This window comes from Oncorhynchus kisutch, linkage group LG19 (genome assembly GCF_002021735.2).
Source record: "Oncorhynchus kisutch isolate 150728-3 linkage group LG19, Okis_V2, whole genome shotgun sequence".
Taxonomy (NCBI): Eukaryota; Metazoa; Chordata; class Actinopteri; order Salmoniformes; family Salmonidae; genus Oncorhynchus; species Oncorhynchus kisutch.
Genome location: NC_034192.2, coordinates 982,156 through 1,001,341, shown reverse-complemented (window position 1 = coordinate 1,001,341; position 19,186 = coordinate 982,156). Strand labels below are relative to the sequence as shown.

At 45.5% G+C, this 19,186-nt stretch overlaps 1 protein-coding gene across 1 annotated transcript in view; it reads right to left on the bottom strand.

Annotated features, from left to right (window-relative positions):
* The window catches only part of LOC109878566 (proline-rich transmembrane protein 4-like), a 36,451-nt gene extending 19,791 nt beyond the window's left edge, over positions 1–16,660 (bottom strand). Inside the window, exons 1-2 of the mRNA XM_020470777.2 lie at positions 16,442–16,660; positions 4,398–5,915 (exon numbers count right to left, since the gene is read on the bottom strand). Coding sequence (XP_020326366.2) covers positions 4,398–5,811 — 1,414 coding nt within the window. The 5' untranslated portion in view covers positions 5,812–5,915; positions 16,442–16,660. The remainder of the gene's footprint in view (positions 1–4,397; positions 5,916–16,441) is intronic.
* Positions 16,661–19,186: the final 2,526 nt, after the last annotated feature.

Below are 19,186 nucleotides of genomic sequence, written 5' to 3'. Positions count from 1 at the left end.
GTATTCCGTCTACCACTCAGAGTAAATATTTATTGCATTTGACTTTTCCAAATGGGTGGTAATTTAGAATGCATAAGATACTGTATTTACAATAGCACAGCTTCTCCCTGTGTCCCTCAGTCTTCCCGCTCTGTCACTCAAACCCAGCCCCTTTTCTTTTGTGTAACCAGCTGTCATATCTGTTCTGCCCGCCAGGGACGTTTTCCTTTATGATGTAATTTGTAATCAAGGTATGATTCATTCTTTGTATATGTAATTCTGTGTGATTAGTTAGGTATTTAGTAAATAAATAATTAAACCCAATTTTGTATTGCTGATTCAACTTGTTAGCCAGGGTTCGTGAAGATAACCAAGAAGTAACGATTAACATTGACTGCTATTGATGTAAAATATTACTAGGTCTTTAATAAGAGTTTATTTGGAAGATAACAGCTCTATACATATTATTTTGTGGTGCCCCGACTCTCTAGTTAATTACATTTAGATGATTAGCTCAATCAGGTAATATTAATTACAGAGAAAGGATTTTATAGAATAGCATGTCATATCACTTAATCCGGCATAGCCAAAGACACGACATTATCAATTGGGATACCAGGAAATTAGGGAGAAAAAGGGGTAAAAAAAGTATAATAATTGATTGGTTCTGCTATAAATCCTACGGCTGTGTTGTATGGTATCTACAGTGCCACTGTATCATATGGAGTGTGTATTATTTAGTCTTGCCACCCCCCCATTAGTGTTGATGATAATGGTAAAGTAGGGACAGGTAAAGGTAGAGGGGTAATCTGTTTGGGGGGGAAATGAGTGGAGATGGGGATCTAAAGCATTGCCGCGATGGGTTTAAAGAGACTAATTTATCATCCCCCACACCTCCTCAGCCACAACCCCCCTTCTCCTTCTTTACTCAAGCCTTTCTTTACCCCCTCCTCCACTTCCCTCTTATCTCATTGACCTTGCTTTGCTCTCTGCAGCTGGAGTTTGTCTTTGAAAGGGATGAGATTGGCATAGTGTTACCGTACACACACACACACACACACACACACACACACACACACACACACGTCAAGGGCGAAGGTGACACAACAAGCGTATTCTGAATCAATGGAAGCTCATTGGTTTTGGTTATGATTTGCACGTCTCCAACATTGAAAAGCTGTGCCTTACTTACACCTCTCTGAAACAGAAGGCTTTGACGGGTGGACATTCTCCTTCATACCCGAGGGATAGGCGATAATGTATTATAGTACTGAGTGTCCTGCACTCTTTTCACATTTGAATCTCCGCTGGGGGTGATTGGCGACGTAGGAGGTTCACTTGTTTTGTCGCTGCAGGATTCTGCACAAGACAAATGCATAGATTGTATCTGCACTGGAACAGAAGGAAACAGCAGAGTTCTCTCCCTCCCCAGTTTTCATCCCTGCTTTGATAATCACCAGCTTCATCCTGACAGAAACATTTTAGCCCTCCACAACAACCCTTACAGGAGGAGGGAAGGAGGGTGGATGGATGGCTGGAGGGAGGGAGGGAGGGAGGGAGGGAGGGAGCCTAAATGACGAGGCGCATGTTCAGCATCCATGAACAGGGGATGTGGAGGAGAAAGGAGCGGATGGTCCCATAGGATTGGGGTTTGCTGTTGGAATACTGATACAGAGTATTCCCTCCTACACTCTTAGAACAAAAGAGGTGCTATTTAAAACCTTTTTCGGCTGTCCTAATAGGATAACCCTTTGAGGAACCCTTTTTGGACCCAGGTAGAACCATTTTGGGTTCTATTTAGAACCCTTTCCACAGAGGATTCTACCTGAAACCAAAAATGGTTTCTCCTATGGGGACAGCCGAAGAACCTTTTTATACTTTCCATCCAACCGGTTGACTTTATCTGCACACTGTCTGTCACACCGTGCAGAAACCAGGCCGGAGCCGGAGCACAACACAGTCATAATACAACACAACACAGTCATAATACAACACAACACAGTCATAATACAACACAACACGCAACACACTATATTTCACACACAGGACACCTAGATATAACAAAACAATGCATAAGTGTACTGATTCAAAATAAGAACACATACAAATACTTACCAGATCCAAATATTGCACATGACCAAAAATATCCTAAAACACTGCGTACTACCACAGCTATCCCTAGAAATAACGAACGAAACGAAAGCTGCCAATGGGATTCTCCTCCAAAGTTGTGCTCATGCCCAGACACAACACAGTGTGCTGTGTTGCAGTAAACACAACCAAATAAACTATTCTTCTCACTATCGCTCATCCGTATATTCATCAAAGATAATCAGTCCCTCAGGATTGTTGCGGATATTTGCAGGCTAAGGTGCTTGATTTAGCTGCAGCAACTCTGACATTCTTCACATTCTGTCTAATTTATTGTGAAACAGAGCTGACGAGGGAAAATGTTTGTTGACGTGTCGGTTGATTGAACCATATTATGCAGTAAATGTACGGGTGGTGATTGGTTGAAATTGCGTGCTTCTTTTTGTACTGCGGCGATGGGTCAGTGTTATGCGATAATATTGCAATGATTCGACTGTTTTAATGCGAAAGGAGTGCAGTGATTGGGTCAAATTTGCAAGCCCTTGCATTATATGCAGAGAACTGTTGATTTTTCCAAAACATTTGCGATCGGGGAATCCTGTAGGGACTGACTGATGGCATGTCAAGTGGCTACATTAAAAGGCGTTACGGGGTTTATGCACCAACGATATGCTTATGCTCTCTATCATACGTAGTTGGCTTTTAGTAATGGTGTGCTGAAAGTGACAGAAATGTGTAATAATGATGATAATTGCATACATTCCAGTGCATAGATATATGCAATAGTAGGCCCCTGTACCATTCTCCTGTGACACTGCCTTCTGGTTGGCCATAATCGTCTCCTCATTGTATCACCTGACCTTTGACCCTCCTATGATTGATGCGCCTGTACGGGGGGGGAGGGGCTTCCTGAGGTTTATTATGAATACAGACTCCAGACAGAGCCAGCGTCGCTACAGTGGCGGTGGGGGTTGGCGCCGGGCTACGGGTACTCCCTCAATGTCATGTGAAAGTGATACTAACTACCCCCCCCCCCACACACACACTACAGTACCTCTCTCTCCTCCCCCCCACACACACACTACAGTACCCCCCCCCCCCCCCCCACACACACTACAGTACCTCTCTCCTCCCCCCCCCACACTACAGTACCTCTCTCTCCTCCCCCCCCCCCCCACACACACACACTACAGTACCTCTCCCCCCCCCCCACACACACACACTACAGTACCTCTCTCTCCCCCCCACCCCCCCCCCCACACACACACACTACAGTACCTCTCTCTCCTCCCCCCACACACACACACTACAGTACCTCTCTCTCCTCCCCCCCACACACACACTACAGTACCTCTCTCTCCCCCCCCCCCCACACTACAGTACCTCTCTCTCCCCCCCCCCCCCCACACTACAGTACCTCTCTCTCCTCCCCCCCACCCCCCCCCCCCACACACACTACAGTACCTCTCTCCCCCCCCCCCCCCCCACACACACACTACAGTACCTCTCTCACCTCCCCCCACCCCACACACACACACTACAGTACCTCTCTCTCCTCCCCCACCCCCCACCCCCCACACACACACACTACAGTACCTCTCTCCCCCCCCACCCCCCCCCCCACACACACACACTACAGTACCTCTCTCTCCTCCCCCCCACACACACACACTACAGTACCTCTCCCCCCCCCCCCCCCAACACACACACTACAGTACCTCTCTCTCCCCCCCCACCCCCCCACCCCCCACACACACACTACAGTACCTCTCTCTCCTCCCCCCCCCCACACACACACTACAGTACCTCTCCCCCCCCCCCCCCACACACACACACACACTACAGTACCTCTCTCTCCTCCCCCACCCCTTCAGGCACAGTGGAGCGTTCCAATATCATCTGTTTATAAAAAATAAAACAACCACTTTTAGGGTCTGTTCTAAAGAGGTGGAATTGCGTCTTTCCTTCCTTCCGATCCTCCTTCCTTGGAGTGATCGTGTATGATAGGGACATGATAGGGGACAGTGTGGTTTCCACTACTTTGCGTTCACCAAGTGATTATCTCAAGGAAGGAGAATAATAAAGATGCAATAGAGATGTAAGTATTTGAACTGGGACTTGGGCTATATTAGCTAGAGAGAGGTTTGTGGCGACTCATGGCTGCCATTTCAGAGATGCCATCCATCATTCACTTTCTTCAGCCTTTTTCTTGAACAGACTGAAGACCCCCATTTGGTTTGAATGATTGATCACATCCATTGATTGTCATTTAGCCTGCCCATCACTAATACAAAATCAATATGTCTGTTGATGTGTTGGAGACATACCTCCGGGTGTTGGTGAGTTAACCCTTAGTGTTCTATCGTCTGTCCTGGTGGTGGTGTTTGCTCCCAGTCGTTCCTCCACAGGCCCTGCTTTGGCCTCGGAAAAACCCATGTCTGGTGAACTCTGACTGGGCTGAGTTTCGGTGACCGGGGCCTCTTTAGTTCCAATGTCGGTGCTTACGGTCGAGGCCAGATGTCTTGTGGTGACCCTGGTTTGTGGGGAAATGGGTGGGGTGCCAGAGTCAAAGGGTTGTCTGGTCAGTGTGGTCTCTACCTGTGTTGGGTTGACGGTGATCCTTGGTGGAGTTGTGACCAGGGTTGTGGGGACTGTGGTTTGTGGGGACGTTAGGTGTGGGACAGAGGCTGTGAGAGGGTCATTCTGGGGAACTAGTTCATCTTGGATCATCGTTTCCTTGGGGAAAGACTTAGTGGTGACACTCCAGCTGTGCTTTGGCGTTTGGGCCGTTTCTGCCGTTTCGTGTGTTATTGTCTGTGGCAGTATGTTTGTGCGGGTGAGACTATCGGAGGATATATCAACCCCCTGTGACATAGATATAGAGGATATGGAATCTAAGACAGCGGTTATAGAATCTAAGATCTCTTGGGTGTTTGGTTGTGTGTTCTTGTTAGGAGTGACTGTCTGTGGGTTTGTTACTGATCTTATCTCAGTGGAGCTCGGGTGACTTTCAGTCCAAGAGGTGATGGTGGAGGACTGAGGGCTTTTATTAATACTCTCCTCCACAGACCCTGAATGTCCCGGTGAATTCCCAGGCTCCGTTCGTCCCTCTGTTGGTCGCTCTGTTGGTCCCTCTGTTGGTCCCTCTGTTGGTCCCTCTGTTGGTCCATCTGTTGGTCCTTCTGTTGGTCCCTCTGTTGGTCCATCTGTTGGTCCTTCTGTTGGTCCCTCTGTTGGTCCCTTTGTTGGTCCATCTGTTGGTCCTTCTGTTGGTCCATCTGTTGGTCCATCTGTTGGTCCTTCTGTTGGTCCCTTTGACAGTTCCTTTGTTGGTCCCTCTGTTGGTCTCTCTGTTGGTCCCTCTTTTGGTCCCTCTGTTGGTCCCTCTGTTGGTCCCTCTGTTGGTCCCTCTGTCGGTCTCTCTATTCGTCCCTTTGACAGTTCCTTTGCTGGTCCCTCTGATGGTGTGGTCCTTTGGGGCCCTGCATTCTTAGTCTGTGACTTCCCTCCAAACGGGTTGAGCGAAGGAAACGACGGCGCCGCCGGGAGTGATGGGAACCTGGACAAGCTGGGCTGCTTTGGCAAGTACGAGCCTAGCCAATAGGACCATCCCTTACTGGCAGGCGGTCCTGTCGGCTTCGTAAGATCCGCCTCTTCATCCGCAAACACCATCGTGTGGAGAAGAATGGCGAGGAGAGAGCACCATAAGCACAAAGCCATCATCCGGTGAAGATGATGCATGTTGCCGACAGTGAAGCGGAGCGGCTAGTTAGGCACCGGTCACATACTGTCCTCCATTCCCCGGGCCCCCTAGGGCACGTTGGCTCGCTCTCCTGTGAAGTGACCTAAAACACAGATGCACACAGGACATTGAGTGACTTTCACTTTATCATAGTACAGTTAGTTTGACTTGATACATGGATATGTGTTGTTGAGCTGAAATGTGTCTGCTGGTTTGTTTTTACTGGAGAGGTTATTTAAACGGGACGTTTCTGCTCTGTTTCATTTCGTGCTTGACCTGTTTTTTGTCTGTTTTTCCAGAGAATATAATATCACATGTTGATGATGTTATACGACCCATAATACAGCAGGGAAGCCATTAAAATGGACTGCTGAAGTTAGCAGGCCGGGAAAATGTTGTCCACCACAAATCGCCACAAGAACGACGATGTTATTGGACACATATACTTAGTGGTTTCAGATTCTGAGGTCAGTATTTATGTTAGGAAGTTATGTGTCATTCATATGTATACTTGGTAAGTGTCTTGGGACAACCAAACATGAAATATACATCTGACCAATCACAAAAGAGACTTTCCAGATGTCATGTATTTTCTCAGCACTTTAGTTAGCGCTAACTTTTACATAATGTGTGTGTGTGTGTGTGTGTGTGGGGGGGGGGGGGGGGGGGGGGTCCGTCCTCTGTATAGAAATGGAAGGGGAACTCTTTTCTTGGAGGGGAGGAACGGGTGGTTCAAAGTCTCTGTCCAGTTGCCTCAGTGAAGAGATTGGAGCCCTGATGGAATTTTCCATTGAGAACAACCTAGTTGTGTTTGAACCCACCTCCCTCCAACTCTCTTTCATTCCCTGTTTGATTTGTTCTTTTAAACGGGGAGAAACCCTCTGGTTAACTGAGAGTTTTCCTGTAGTGAGAGAATAACATCAGTATTCAAGACAATCAGCCATTTACTCTCCTGCTCTTCATCAGCTCTTTCCTTCTTTCCCTGCAAATATATTCCTCTGCTTTTCATCTCTCACCCCCTTTTCAGTACCTCCCCCTCTATCTCCTTCACTCCTTTACACCTCTCCATTTATTTCCCCATACCTCTATCTCCTTCACTCCTTTACACCTCTCCATTTATTTCCCCATACCTCTATCTCCTTCACTCCTTTACACCTCTCCATTTATTTCCCCATACCTCTATCTCTGTTACTCTGTCCTATGCTACATCTATCTCTCTCTGTTACTCTGTCCTATGCTACATCTCTCTCTCTCTCTGTTACTCTGTCCTATGCTACATCTATCTCTCTCTGTTACTCTGTCCTATGCTACATCTCTCTCTCTCTCTGTTACTCTGTCCTATGCTACATCTCTCTCTCTCTGTTACTCTGTCCTATGCTACATCTATCTCTCTCTGTTACTCTGTCCTATGCAACATCTCTCTATCTCTGTTACTCTGTCCTATGCTACATCTCTCTCTCTCTGTTACTCTGTCCTATGCTACATCTCTCTCTCTCTCTCAGTTACTCTGTCCTATGCTACATCTCTCTCTCTCTCTCTCTCTGTTACTCTGTCCTATGCTACATCTCTCTCTCTCTCTCTCTCTGTTACTCTGTCCTATGCTACATCTCTCTCTCTCTCTGTTACTCTGTCCTATGCTACATCTCTCTCTCTCTCTGTTACTCTGTCCTATGCTACATCTCTCTCTATCTTTGTTACTCTGTCCTATGCTACATCTCTCTCTCTGTTACTCTGTCCTATGCTACATCTCTCTCTCTCTCCGTTACTCTGTCCTATGCTACATCTCTCTCTCTCTCTCTCCGTTACTCTGTCCTATGCTACATCTCTCTCTCTCTGTTACTCTGTCCTTTGCTACATCTCTCTATCTCAAGTGTAGCTCATAACACAAACAGATCAATCACCTTTTAATAGCACTACCCTAGGCCTGATCTCTCTACAGGACATTCAGTGACTTGACCCTGTCTCTGTGCCCCATGTAGTGTTGACCTTGGTGGGCCTCACTACCTCTCTGAGCCTTCCTGGGGGTAGTTGGCTGGATACTGAAGAATGAGTAGTGGTGCTGAGGGGCACACTCAGAAACATACAACTGCCCACACATTACTGCCTTCTATCAGGACTCTGAGTGTACATGCTTGAAATACATTTCCATTGAGGAATGGTTGTACTTAGAGACCCACCCACGTCCACCCACATACATAGTCATGAGTGTGTGTAACACACACACACACACACACACACACACACACCAAAGCCCCCAAGAGTTGGTTCATTCTTGGTGTGTTACAGAAAGGCAAATATATGGTACTTAATGCCGTCTTTGTAGAACATTGAGATATTTATTGTGACATTCTGTTCTTCAGAAGAAACACGTTGCCTTTTTAGTTTCACGCTAAACAATTCCAATTAGCTATTAAGCTTGAGAGAAAAAACTATGCCTCTGCCCTGATTGGGTTTTTGTTCAATTTGACACATATTGATCAATTATTTACACAAGGGGGACTATGCATCATTTAATTTGGCTAACATTCTCAAATTCCACTCCCCTCACTATCAATTACACAGGCATGCCAGCTTCCTGTTTCAGTCAGAAGATTACCTGACTAATTAGTGTCTATGCCTTTCATAGAGAGCAGAGTAAAATATACTCCCCCCCCCACCTTCACCCACATGGTGAATCCCTAATAAGCTTATATAGGAAGATAGACAGCCCAATTTAAGATAACAGGGGGTTGGAGTTCTCAGTTATTCTCACACATAATCATTAGGTTATTCTATGATGTTATCTACATGTCTACCATCCTGCCATGTGAAATTGTGTATGTCTCACAACTGTCAACTGCATAACGCTTAAAACACAGGAAATCAAGATTTGAATTTTAGTTTGCCTCCGTTTAGTCCTCTGTGAGCAATCAACTCAGTTTTAGTGCGCTTGTGGTCAGTTGTAAACATGAAATATGTCTGTCTGTTAGGGAGCCCTCTGTCTTTCCTGACATGCAGCAGAACAAGTGGAAAGAGAGAATGAGGGAGAGTAATAAGATACACATGTCTGTCTGTTAGGGAGCCCTCTGTCTTTCCTGACATGCAGCAGAACAAGTGGAAAGAGAGAATGAGAGAGAGTAATAAGATACACATGTCTGTGGGAACATTTACAAGCCTTCTCTTTCTTCACTGGTGTTTTGTTCCACTGCACCTGACAACGACAGGTCCTGTCCCACTGCACTGTGCTCAATGGAGCAGAGAGAGAGAGGAGGAGAGAGAGGGTTGGAAGTCACGTCACGACGGGTATATAGATGGAGAGCGAGAGAGAGGGTGAAATATAGATAGTGGAAGGAGAGGAGATATATAGAGAGAGAGACAGACAGACATGTTGCATTCTGACTTCATGACAGTCCACTAACTCCTTTCTATTCTCTCTAATGCTTCACTCAGTTTATTGCTAAATCTCTCCTTTTGTGTTTTGTATGTGTGTGTGTGTGTTTGTGTGTGTGTGTGTGTGTGTGTTTGTGTGTGTGTGTGTGAGTGTGTAAGTGCATGTGTGTGTGAGTGTGCGGCGTGCCCTTCCTTACGTGTGCGTGTACTCTCACACACTCACCATGCCAACAATCACATCATATCCTCAAACACACTATTTCCCCATGAGGATTATCAGCATTATTCTGTCATTATCCTTTCTGTCATTTACATTCATCTCCAGGACAATGGCTTTAGTGGTCTGCTGTGTGACCGCTGTGGTACTGAGAGGATAGGGATGGATATCTGATTGGAGACCGGTCCTTCAACAGCCTTTTAACATTTTACACTAATGAAGTGATTTTAAATTAAGAATATTGGTTAGGTTTATGAGAGAGAGAGAGAGAGAGAGAGAGAGAGAGAGAGAGAGAGAGAGAGAGAGAGAGAGAGAGAGATCAAAGGCTATGGAAAGGTAGAGCTAGCAAGAGAGCACAGAGGATAAAGGGAGAGAGGGCTGGAGAGAGAGAAAGAGGGAGAGAAGGAGGCTGAAGGGTGTCTAGTGAATTAGAGGTGTGGACTCTTGTCCTCCCTGAGAGATTGAAATGGATTCTGCTGGAGCATTCGCAAATGGAGATGACTTGACTCTGAGCGATACCACTTATGTTTAACAGGTTGACCATAGTCTCATGAAGGCACAGGGATTTATGTTTCACACTCCTTGGCAATGGACTGATTTTCGTGCACGTCTCAGATTTGCTAAAGTGTGTGTGTGTTCGTACAGTGCCTTCAGAAATAATTCAGCGTGAGCGAGCGAGTTGGAGAGTGAGGAGGGCTATATTAACAAAGCCCTGACACCCCAGTCTCTTCATCCTATCTAGCTCACTTCACTGGCCTTGGGTCTGGACAGGAATGTCAATAAAACAGACTGAATCAAACTGGCCACGTCATCTTTAGCGAGTACAGATTTATTCAGTCATGTAGGTGGGCGACACTTCATTTGAAGGTAGAAACATTATTATCTGAAAGTATACTTTATGGGCCAGTTTCCCAGACACAGATTAAGACTGGTCTTGGACGAAAAAGTGCTTTCCATGGAGAATCTCCATTGCGAATCCTTTTTGATCCCAGACTAGGCTTGATCTGTGTCTGGGGAAGCTTCCCTATGGGTAATACTACTGGTTTCATTCCTGGTGATTGTTGAGAAATAATGAGACATTATTTTCCATCATTTAATCCTACATTTGACTGAATATTAAGATTTTTCCTCAGTATTTCACAGTACAGTATGTGTCTAATATGTGCATACTAGTACACAAGTATTTCCTAATGATCAAATATATTATTCTAAAAGCTAGACTATTTCTAAACAAAACCTTTCACGTTTGACCTGATCAGTTAAATCAATGAGTGTATCCAAGTATGAAATGGCTTCTTCAGGACCATGTTTTACAATGTTACTCAGATAATGATCTAGACGTAAAACAAGGGGTTCCGTACCAAAGTCTGGCAGCCCGGATGTTGTTGATGTAAAACAAGGGGTTCCATAACAAAGTCTGGCAGCCCGGATGTTGTTGATGTAAAACATGGGGGTCCATACTAAAGTCTGGCAGTCCGGATTTTGTTGACGTAAAACAAGGGGTTCCGTACCAAAGTCTGGCAGCCCGGTTGTTGTTGACGTAAAACATGGGGGTCCATACTAAAGTCTGGCAGGTCGGATGTTGTTGACGTAAAACAAGGGGGTCCATACTAAAGTCTGGCAGGTCGGATGTTGTTGACGTAAAACAAGGGGGTCCATACTAAAGTCTGGCAGGTCGGATGTTGTTGACGTAAAACAAGGGGGTCCATACTAAAGTCTGGCAGCCCGGATGTTGTTGACGTAAAACAAGGGGGTCCATACTAAGGTCTGGCAGGTCGGATGTTGTTGACGTAAAACAAGGGGGTCCATACTAAAGTCTGGTAGCCCGGATGTTGTTGAATTAAAACAAGGGGGTCCATACTAAAGTCTGGCAGCCCGGATGTTGTTGACGTAAAACATGGGGGTCCATACTAAAGTCTGGCAGCCCGGATGTTGTTGACGTAAAACATGGGGGTCCATACTAAAGTCTGGCAGGTCGGATGTTGTTGAATTAAAACATGGGGGTCCATACTAAAGTCTGGCAGGTCGGATGTTGTTGACGTAAAACAAGGGGGTCCATACTAAAGTCTGGCAGCCCGGATGTTGTTGACGTAAAACAAGGGGGTCCATACTAAGGTCTGGCAGGTCGGATGTTGTTGACGTAAAACAAGGGGGTCCATACTAAAGTCTGGCAGCCCGGATGTTGTTGAATTAAAACAAGGGGGTCCATACTAAAGTCTGGCAGCCCGGATGTTGTTGACGTAAAACATGGGGGTCCATACTAAAGTCTGGCAGCCCGGATGTTGTTGACGTAAAACATGGGGGTCCATACTAAAGTCTGGCAGGTCGGATGTTGTTGAATTAAAACATGGGGGTCCATACTAAAGTCTGGCAGGTCGGATGATGTTGAATTAAAACATGGGGGTCCATACTAAAGTCTGGCATTCCTGATGTTGTTGAATTAAAACAAGGGGGTCCATACTAAAGTCTGGCAGCCCGGATGTTGTTGAATTAAAACAAGGGGGTCCATACTAAAGTCTGGCAGCCCGGATGTTGTTGAATTAAAACAAGGGGGTCCATACTAAAGTCTGGCAGGTCGGATGTTGTTGATGTAAAACATGGGGGTCCATACTAAAGTCTGGCAGGTCGGATGTTGTTGAATTAAAACATGGGGGTCCATACTAAAGTCTGGCAGGTCGGATGTTGTTGAATTAAAACATGGGGGTCCATACTAAAGTCTGGCAGGTCGGATGTTGTTGATGTAAAACAAGGGGGTCCATACTAAAGTCTGGCAGCCCGGATGTTGTTGATGTAAAACATGGGGGTCCATACTAAAGTCTGGCAGGTCGGATGTTGTTGAATTAAAACAAGGGGGTCCATACTAAAGTATGGCAGGTCGGATGTTGTTGATGTAAAACATGGGGGTCCATACTAAAGTCTGGCAGCCCGGATGTTGTTGACGTAAAACATGGGGGTCCATACTAAAGTCTGGCAGGTCGGATGTTGTTGAATTAAAACATGGGGGTCCATACTAAAGTCTGGCAGGTCGGATGTTGTTGAATTAAAACATGGGGGTCCATACTAAAGTCTGGCAGGTCGGATGTTGTTGATGTAAAACAAGGGGGTCCATACTAAAGTCTGGCAGGCCGGATGTTGTTGATGTAAAACATGGGGGTCCATACTAAAGTCTGGCAGGTCGGATGTTGTTGATGTAAAACATGGGGGTCCATACTAAAGTCTGGCAGGTCGGATGTTGTTGATGTAAAACATGGGGGTCCATAATAAAGTCTGGCAGCCCGGATGTTGTTGAATTAAAACAAGGGGGTCCATACTAAAGTCTGGCAGGTCGGATGTTGTTGATGTAAAACAAGGGGGTCCATACTAAAGTCTGGCAGGTCGGATGTTGTTGAATTAAAACAAGGGGGTCTATACTCAAGTCTGGCAGGTCAGATGTTGTTGATGTAAAACATGGGGGTCCATACATGTTGTTGACGTAAAACATGGGGGTCCATACTAAAGTCTGGCAGGTCGGATGTTGTTGAATTAAAACAAGGGGGTCCATACTAAAGTCTGGCAGGTCGGATGTTGTTGAATTAAAACAAGGGGGTCCATACTAAAGTCTGGCAGCCCGGATGTTGTTGACGTAAAACATGGGGGTCCATACTAAAGTCTGGCAGCCCGGATGTTGTTGACGTAAAACATGGGGGTCCATACTAAAGTCTGGCAGGTCGGATGTTGTTGAATTAAAACAAGGGGGTCCATACTAAAGTATGGCAGGTTGGATGTTGTTGATGTAAAACATGGGGGTCCATACTAAAGTCTGGCAGCCCGGATGTTGTTGACGTAAAACATGGGGGTCCATACTAAAGTCTGGCAGGTCGGATGTTGTTGAATTAAAACATGGGGGTCCATACTAAAGTCTGGCAGGTCGGATGATGTTGAATTAAAACATGGGGGTCCATACTAAAGTCTGGCATTCCTGATGTTGTTGAATTAAAACAAGGGGGTCCATACTAAAGTCTGGCAGCCCGGATGTTGTTGAATTAAAACAAGGGGGTCCATACTAAAGTCTGGCAGCCCGGATGTTGTTGAATTAAAACAAGGGGGTCCATACTAAAGTCTGGCAGGTCGGATGTTGTTGATGTAAAACATGGGGGTCCATACTAAAGTCTGGCAGGTCGGATGTTGTTGAATTAAAACATGGGGGTCCATACTAAAGTCTGGCAGGTCGGATGTTGTTGAATTAAAACATGGGGGTCCATACTAAAGTCTGGCAGGTCGGATGTTGTTGATGTAAAACAAGGGGGTCCATACTAAAGTCTGGCAGCCCGGATGTTGTTGATGTAAAACATGGGGGTCCATACTAAAGTCTGGGAGGTCGGATGTTGTTGATGTAAAACATGGGGGTCCATACTAAAGTCTGGCAGGTCGGATGTTGTTGATGTAAAACATGGGGGTCCATAATAAAGTCTGGCAGCCCGGATGTTGTTGAATTAAAACAAGGGGGTCCATACTAAAGTCTGGCAGGTCGGATGTTGTTGATGTAAAACAAGGGGGTCCATACTAAAGTCTGGCAGGTCGGATGTTGTTGAATTAAAACAAGGGGGTCTATACTCAAGTCTGGCAGGTCGGATGTTGTTGATGTAAAACATGGGGGTCCATACATGTTGTTGACGTAAAACATGGGGGTCCATACTAAAGTCTGGCAGGTCGGATGTTGTTGAATTAAAACAAGGGGGTCCATACTAAAGTCTGGCAGGTCGGATGTTGTTGAATTAAAACAAGGGGGTCCATACTAAAGTATGGCAGGTCGGATGTTGTTGATGTAAAACATGGGGGTCCATACTAAAGTCTGGCAGCCCGGATGTTGTTGACGTAAAACATGGGGGTCCATACTAAAGTCTGGCAGGTCGGATGTTGTTGAATTAAAACATGGGGGTCCATACTAAAGTCTGGCAGGTCGGATGATGTTGAATTAAAACATGGGGGTCCATACTAAAGTCTGGCATTCCTGATGTTGTTGAATTAAAACAAGGGGGTCCATACTAAAGTCTGGCAGCCCGGATGTTGTTGAATTAAAACAAGGGGGTCCATACTAAAGTCTGGCAGCCCGGATGTTGTTGAATTAAAACAAGGGGGTCCATACTAAAGTCTGGCAGCCCGGATGTTGTTGACTCAGAGTGAGGATCAACAACCATCTAATTTTCCACATCACTGCTTGTCTTTCTGAAACCAAGCTAGCCAATGTTTGGTTGTCCTTTTAGGAAAACACCTGGTGTTGTACTTATGTCATTGAAGCTTGAATGCTTCATAGTCCAAATTGAGGTCATTTCATTCCCCTCTCCTACTTCTACAGGGTCAGTTGAATTGTGTTGAGATGGAGTTGACCCCAGCCTGCAGATGCAGTATGTCAGAGAATGGATTTGACAATACCGGGCAGTCACGGTCAATAGTCCCCAGTGGTTATTGACTGTGACCACTCCTGTGTCCTGGTTTACCTACTGGTCAGAACAGCAGCCAACCACCAGGCTAGGATCCAACAGGTCTGAATCACGACTGACCAGGTCCAGAGGAGTCAGAGTCATGGCAGCTAGAGGAGCCAACACCCAACCATTTCCTATTACATCCAGTGGTACTTCAATCTGATCAGGTGTCGCACTTAAATGAACAACTAAACATCTTGCCATCTGTTGTCTATCAAATGTAACTAGGTTAATCTCGGATCATGACTGAAATTTGCTCGATTAACATTAGTATCTGAGTAAAAACAGAACCCGTTTATACTCCCCAAAGAGTTATATTACATCTCAGGTATTCACCTAATCTGAATACCATTCCCCCATGACATATTCAACCATTCAACCTGCTTGATCATAGATCCTATGTCCATCCAGCTTTTCTCTGGTATCCCATTTCCCCACTGCCCTTACTACTGACAGAGTGAACTATAGCCTACCTGCCTGTGAATACCTAGTTATTAGAACATCACACCAACGTTAGTTTTAGCCTTTGAGTCAATGAATGTGACGAACCTGCCTATGACAAGCGTCACCCACTCAGACACCAGCGTTCCACTGACTAGCTTTGCCATGGTGACGACCGTAGCAAAAGACGTCTTGCTAATCCTGTGATGTGAGGGTCTTAGTGGTCTGCTATGCTGCTTTTACCAGAGTGCTGCTACCGCTGATCCTAATGGTACATATGTGCTTTACACACACACACACACACACACACACACACACACACACACACACACACACACACACACACACACACACACACACACACACACACACACACACACACACACACACACACACACACACACACACACACACACACACACACACACACACGAGGTGGAGGATGTTTGTATAGACTCCAATACACACGCCTATAGTATCCACTGGCTCACACGATGACATGAACGCCGTGAATTTCTACAGTATACATACACATGTTCATAAATTCATCAGAATGTACACACACACACACACACACACACACACACACACACACACACACACACACACACACACACACGCACACACACACACACACACCTATGTAGACAAGCAATCCCAGGCATACATTAACACAGGCAAACACACACACACCCTGCTGACCATGGCTATGCTGCAGATTTAGCCCAGAATGATTCCTTCCCTCCTCCTGATGCTAGTCAAACAGCCTCAGCTGCTGCCTCCGTGTGTGTGTGTTAATGTATGCCTGGGATTGCTTGTCTACACAGGCGTGTGTGTGTGTCTACCTATAAAGGCTGTAATAGAAGAGTGTGTGTCTTGTCATCTGGAGAGATTGAGCAGCTGAATCCACACCCTCAAATGTGAGCTTGTAGAAAGTGTGTTTTTCTGTAAGAGAGAGTCTACCTATAAAGGCTGTAGAGGAAGAGTGTGTCGTCTCGGTGACGATGTGTGTGTCATTCTCTAACAGCTCTTTACCTTTTTTCTCTATACATGAGGATCATAAACTACACACACAAGCACACACACACACACACACACACACACCATCGAAAGTGTTCAGAATAAAAGAGAGCCACTCACCCAACCACAAGTGAAAGGGAAGAGGTTGTGAATCCACTAAATCCAGCAGGGAGCTGCAGCAGAGATCTGTCTCCCTGTGTGTGTGTGAATGTGTGTGAAATTGTGTTCCAGGCACTCACTCTCTCACTCTCTCCCTCCCTCCTATTCTCTCTCTCTCTTATATTCCCTCTCTCACTCTCCCTCTCGTACTCTTGTTGGCTCCCTCTCTCTCATTCTCTCTCTTCTTGCTCACTCTCCTCTCTGTCAGCCTCTCTTCTCCCTCCCTCCCTCTCTTCTCCCTCCCTCTTTCTCTCCCTCGCGTCACTCTTTCTGCCCCTAACCCCCTGCATAAGTAGTCCAGTGTGAAGCTCTGTGACAATGCCTGTGGTCACACGTCACTGAGCAAATTGTTCATTAGGAGAGTCTCTCTACAGTGTGGACACTGGCCACTAGATAGTTAGACGGGCAAGAATGTCTACACTCAATCTCAAGTACACTCAATCCCACACACTTACAAGTACACTTACAAGTACACAACAAGGATACTTACAAGTACACAACAGACACAAATGTATTAGCAAGCACACACACACATTTTGACAGTGTACAGTCGTGGCCAAAAGTTTGGAGAATGACACAAATATTAATTTCCACGTTTGCTGCTTCAGTGTCTTTAGATATTTTTGTCAGATGTTACTATGGAATACTAAGGTATAATTACAAGCATGTCATAAGTGTCAAAGGCTTTTATTGACAATTACATGAAGTAGATGCAAAGAGTCAATATTTTCAGTGTTGACCCTTCTTTTTCAAGACCTCTGCAATCCGCCCTGGAATGCTGTCAATGACCTTCTGGGCCACATCCTGACTGATGGCAGCCCATTCTTGCATAATCAATGCTTGGAGTTTGTCAGAATGTTTTTTTTGTTTTGTTTGTCCACTCGCCAATCAATCTTGAGGATTGACCATAAGTTCTCAATGGGATTAAGGTCTGGGGAGTTTCCTGGCCATGGACCCAAAATATCGATGTTTTGTTCCCCGAGCCACTTAGTTATCACTTTTGCCTTATGGCAAGGTGCTCCATCAGGCTGGAAAATGCATTGTTCATCACCAAACTGTTCCTTGATGGTTGGGAGAAGTTGCTCTCGGAGGATGTGTTGGTACCATTCTTTATTCATGGCTGTGTTCTTAGGCAAAATTGTGAGTGAGCCCACTCCCTTGGCTGAGAAGCAACCCCACACATGAATGGTCTCAGGATGCTTTACTGTTGGCATGACACAGGACTGATGGTAGCGCTCACCTTGTCTTTTCCGGACAAGCTTTTATCCGGATGCCCCAAACAATCGGAAAGGGGATTCATCAGAGAAAATGACCCCAGTCATCAGCAGTCCAAACCTTTTGCAGATATCAGTCTGTCCCTGATGCTTTTCCTGGAGAGAAGTGGCTTCTTTGCTGCCCTTCTTGACACCAGGCGATCCTCCAAAAGTCTTTGCCTCACTGTACGTGCAGATGCACTCACAGCTGCCTGCTGCCATTCCTGAACAAGCTCTGTACTGGTGGTGGCCCGATCCTGCAGCTGAATCACCTTTAGGAGACGGTCCTGGCGCTTGCTGGACTTTCTTGGGCGGCCTGAAGCCTTCTTCACAACAATTGAACCGCTCTCCTTGGAGTTCTTGACGATCCGATAAATGGTTGATTTAGGTGCAATCTTACTGGCAGCAATATCTTTGGCTGTGAAGCCCTTTTTGTGCAAAGCAATGATGACGGCACATGTTTCCTTGCAGGTAACCATGATTGACAGAGGAAGAACAATGATTCCAAGCACCACCCTCCTTTTGAAGCTTCCAGTCTATTATTTGAACTCAATCAGCATGACAGAGTGATCTCCAGCCTTGTCCTCGTCCACACTCACACCTGTGTTAACGAGAGACTCACTGACATGATGTGTCTTTTTGTGGAAAGGCTGAAATGCAGTGAAAATGTTTTTGGGGGATTCAGTTCATTTGCATGGCAAATGTGGGACTTTGCAATTAATTGCAATTCATCTGTTCACTCTTCATAACATTCTGGAGTATATGCAAATTGCCATCATACAAACTGAGGCAGCAGACTTTGTGAAAATTCATATTTGTGTCATTCTCAAACCTTTTGGCCACGACTGTACTCTATTGAACATAATCAAACATGCATGCACACACACACACGTTATGTTATTCTATCCTCGTGGGGACCTAAAATTAATTTCCATTCAAAATCCTATTTTCCCTAACCCTACCATAACCCTAACCTTAAGCTGTAACCCTAAACCTAGTCCTAACCTTAAACCTAACCACTAACTCCTAACCTTAATTGTAAACTTAACCCCTATGCATAATTAAAATAGCCTTTGTCCTCATGGAGACATGGGAAATGTCCCCACGAGGGCGAATTTTGACTTGTTTTACTATTCTTGCAGGGACTTTTGGTCTGCTATCCAGTTGCAAACACACACACACACCACGCTAAACCCTCACATTATGTCATGCCTCCAGGTCTGTGAAGTTCACCTTTGACATGATTCAGAAAGGTCAATTTTTCAAACTCTGGCCGCCTTATCTTTGATGCCAATCTGAGATCTAAGATGTCCAATCAGAAATGTTAGGAAAATTATGATTAAATGACTGAACAAATCATTTTAAATGGAACTGTAACTAAGTAAACTTATACTTATATCTGATTAACAATATGAGTTCATAAGAAGGGATTGTGTGACAAGGATAAGGAGTA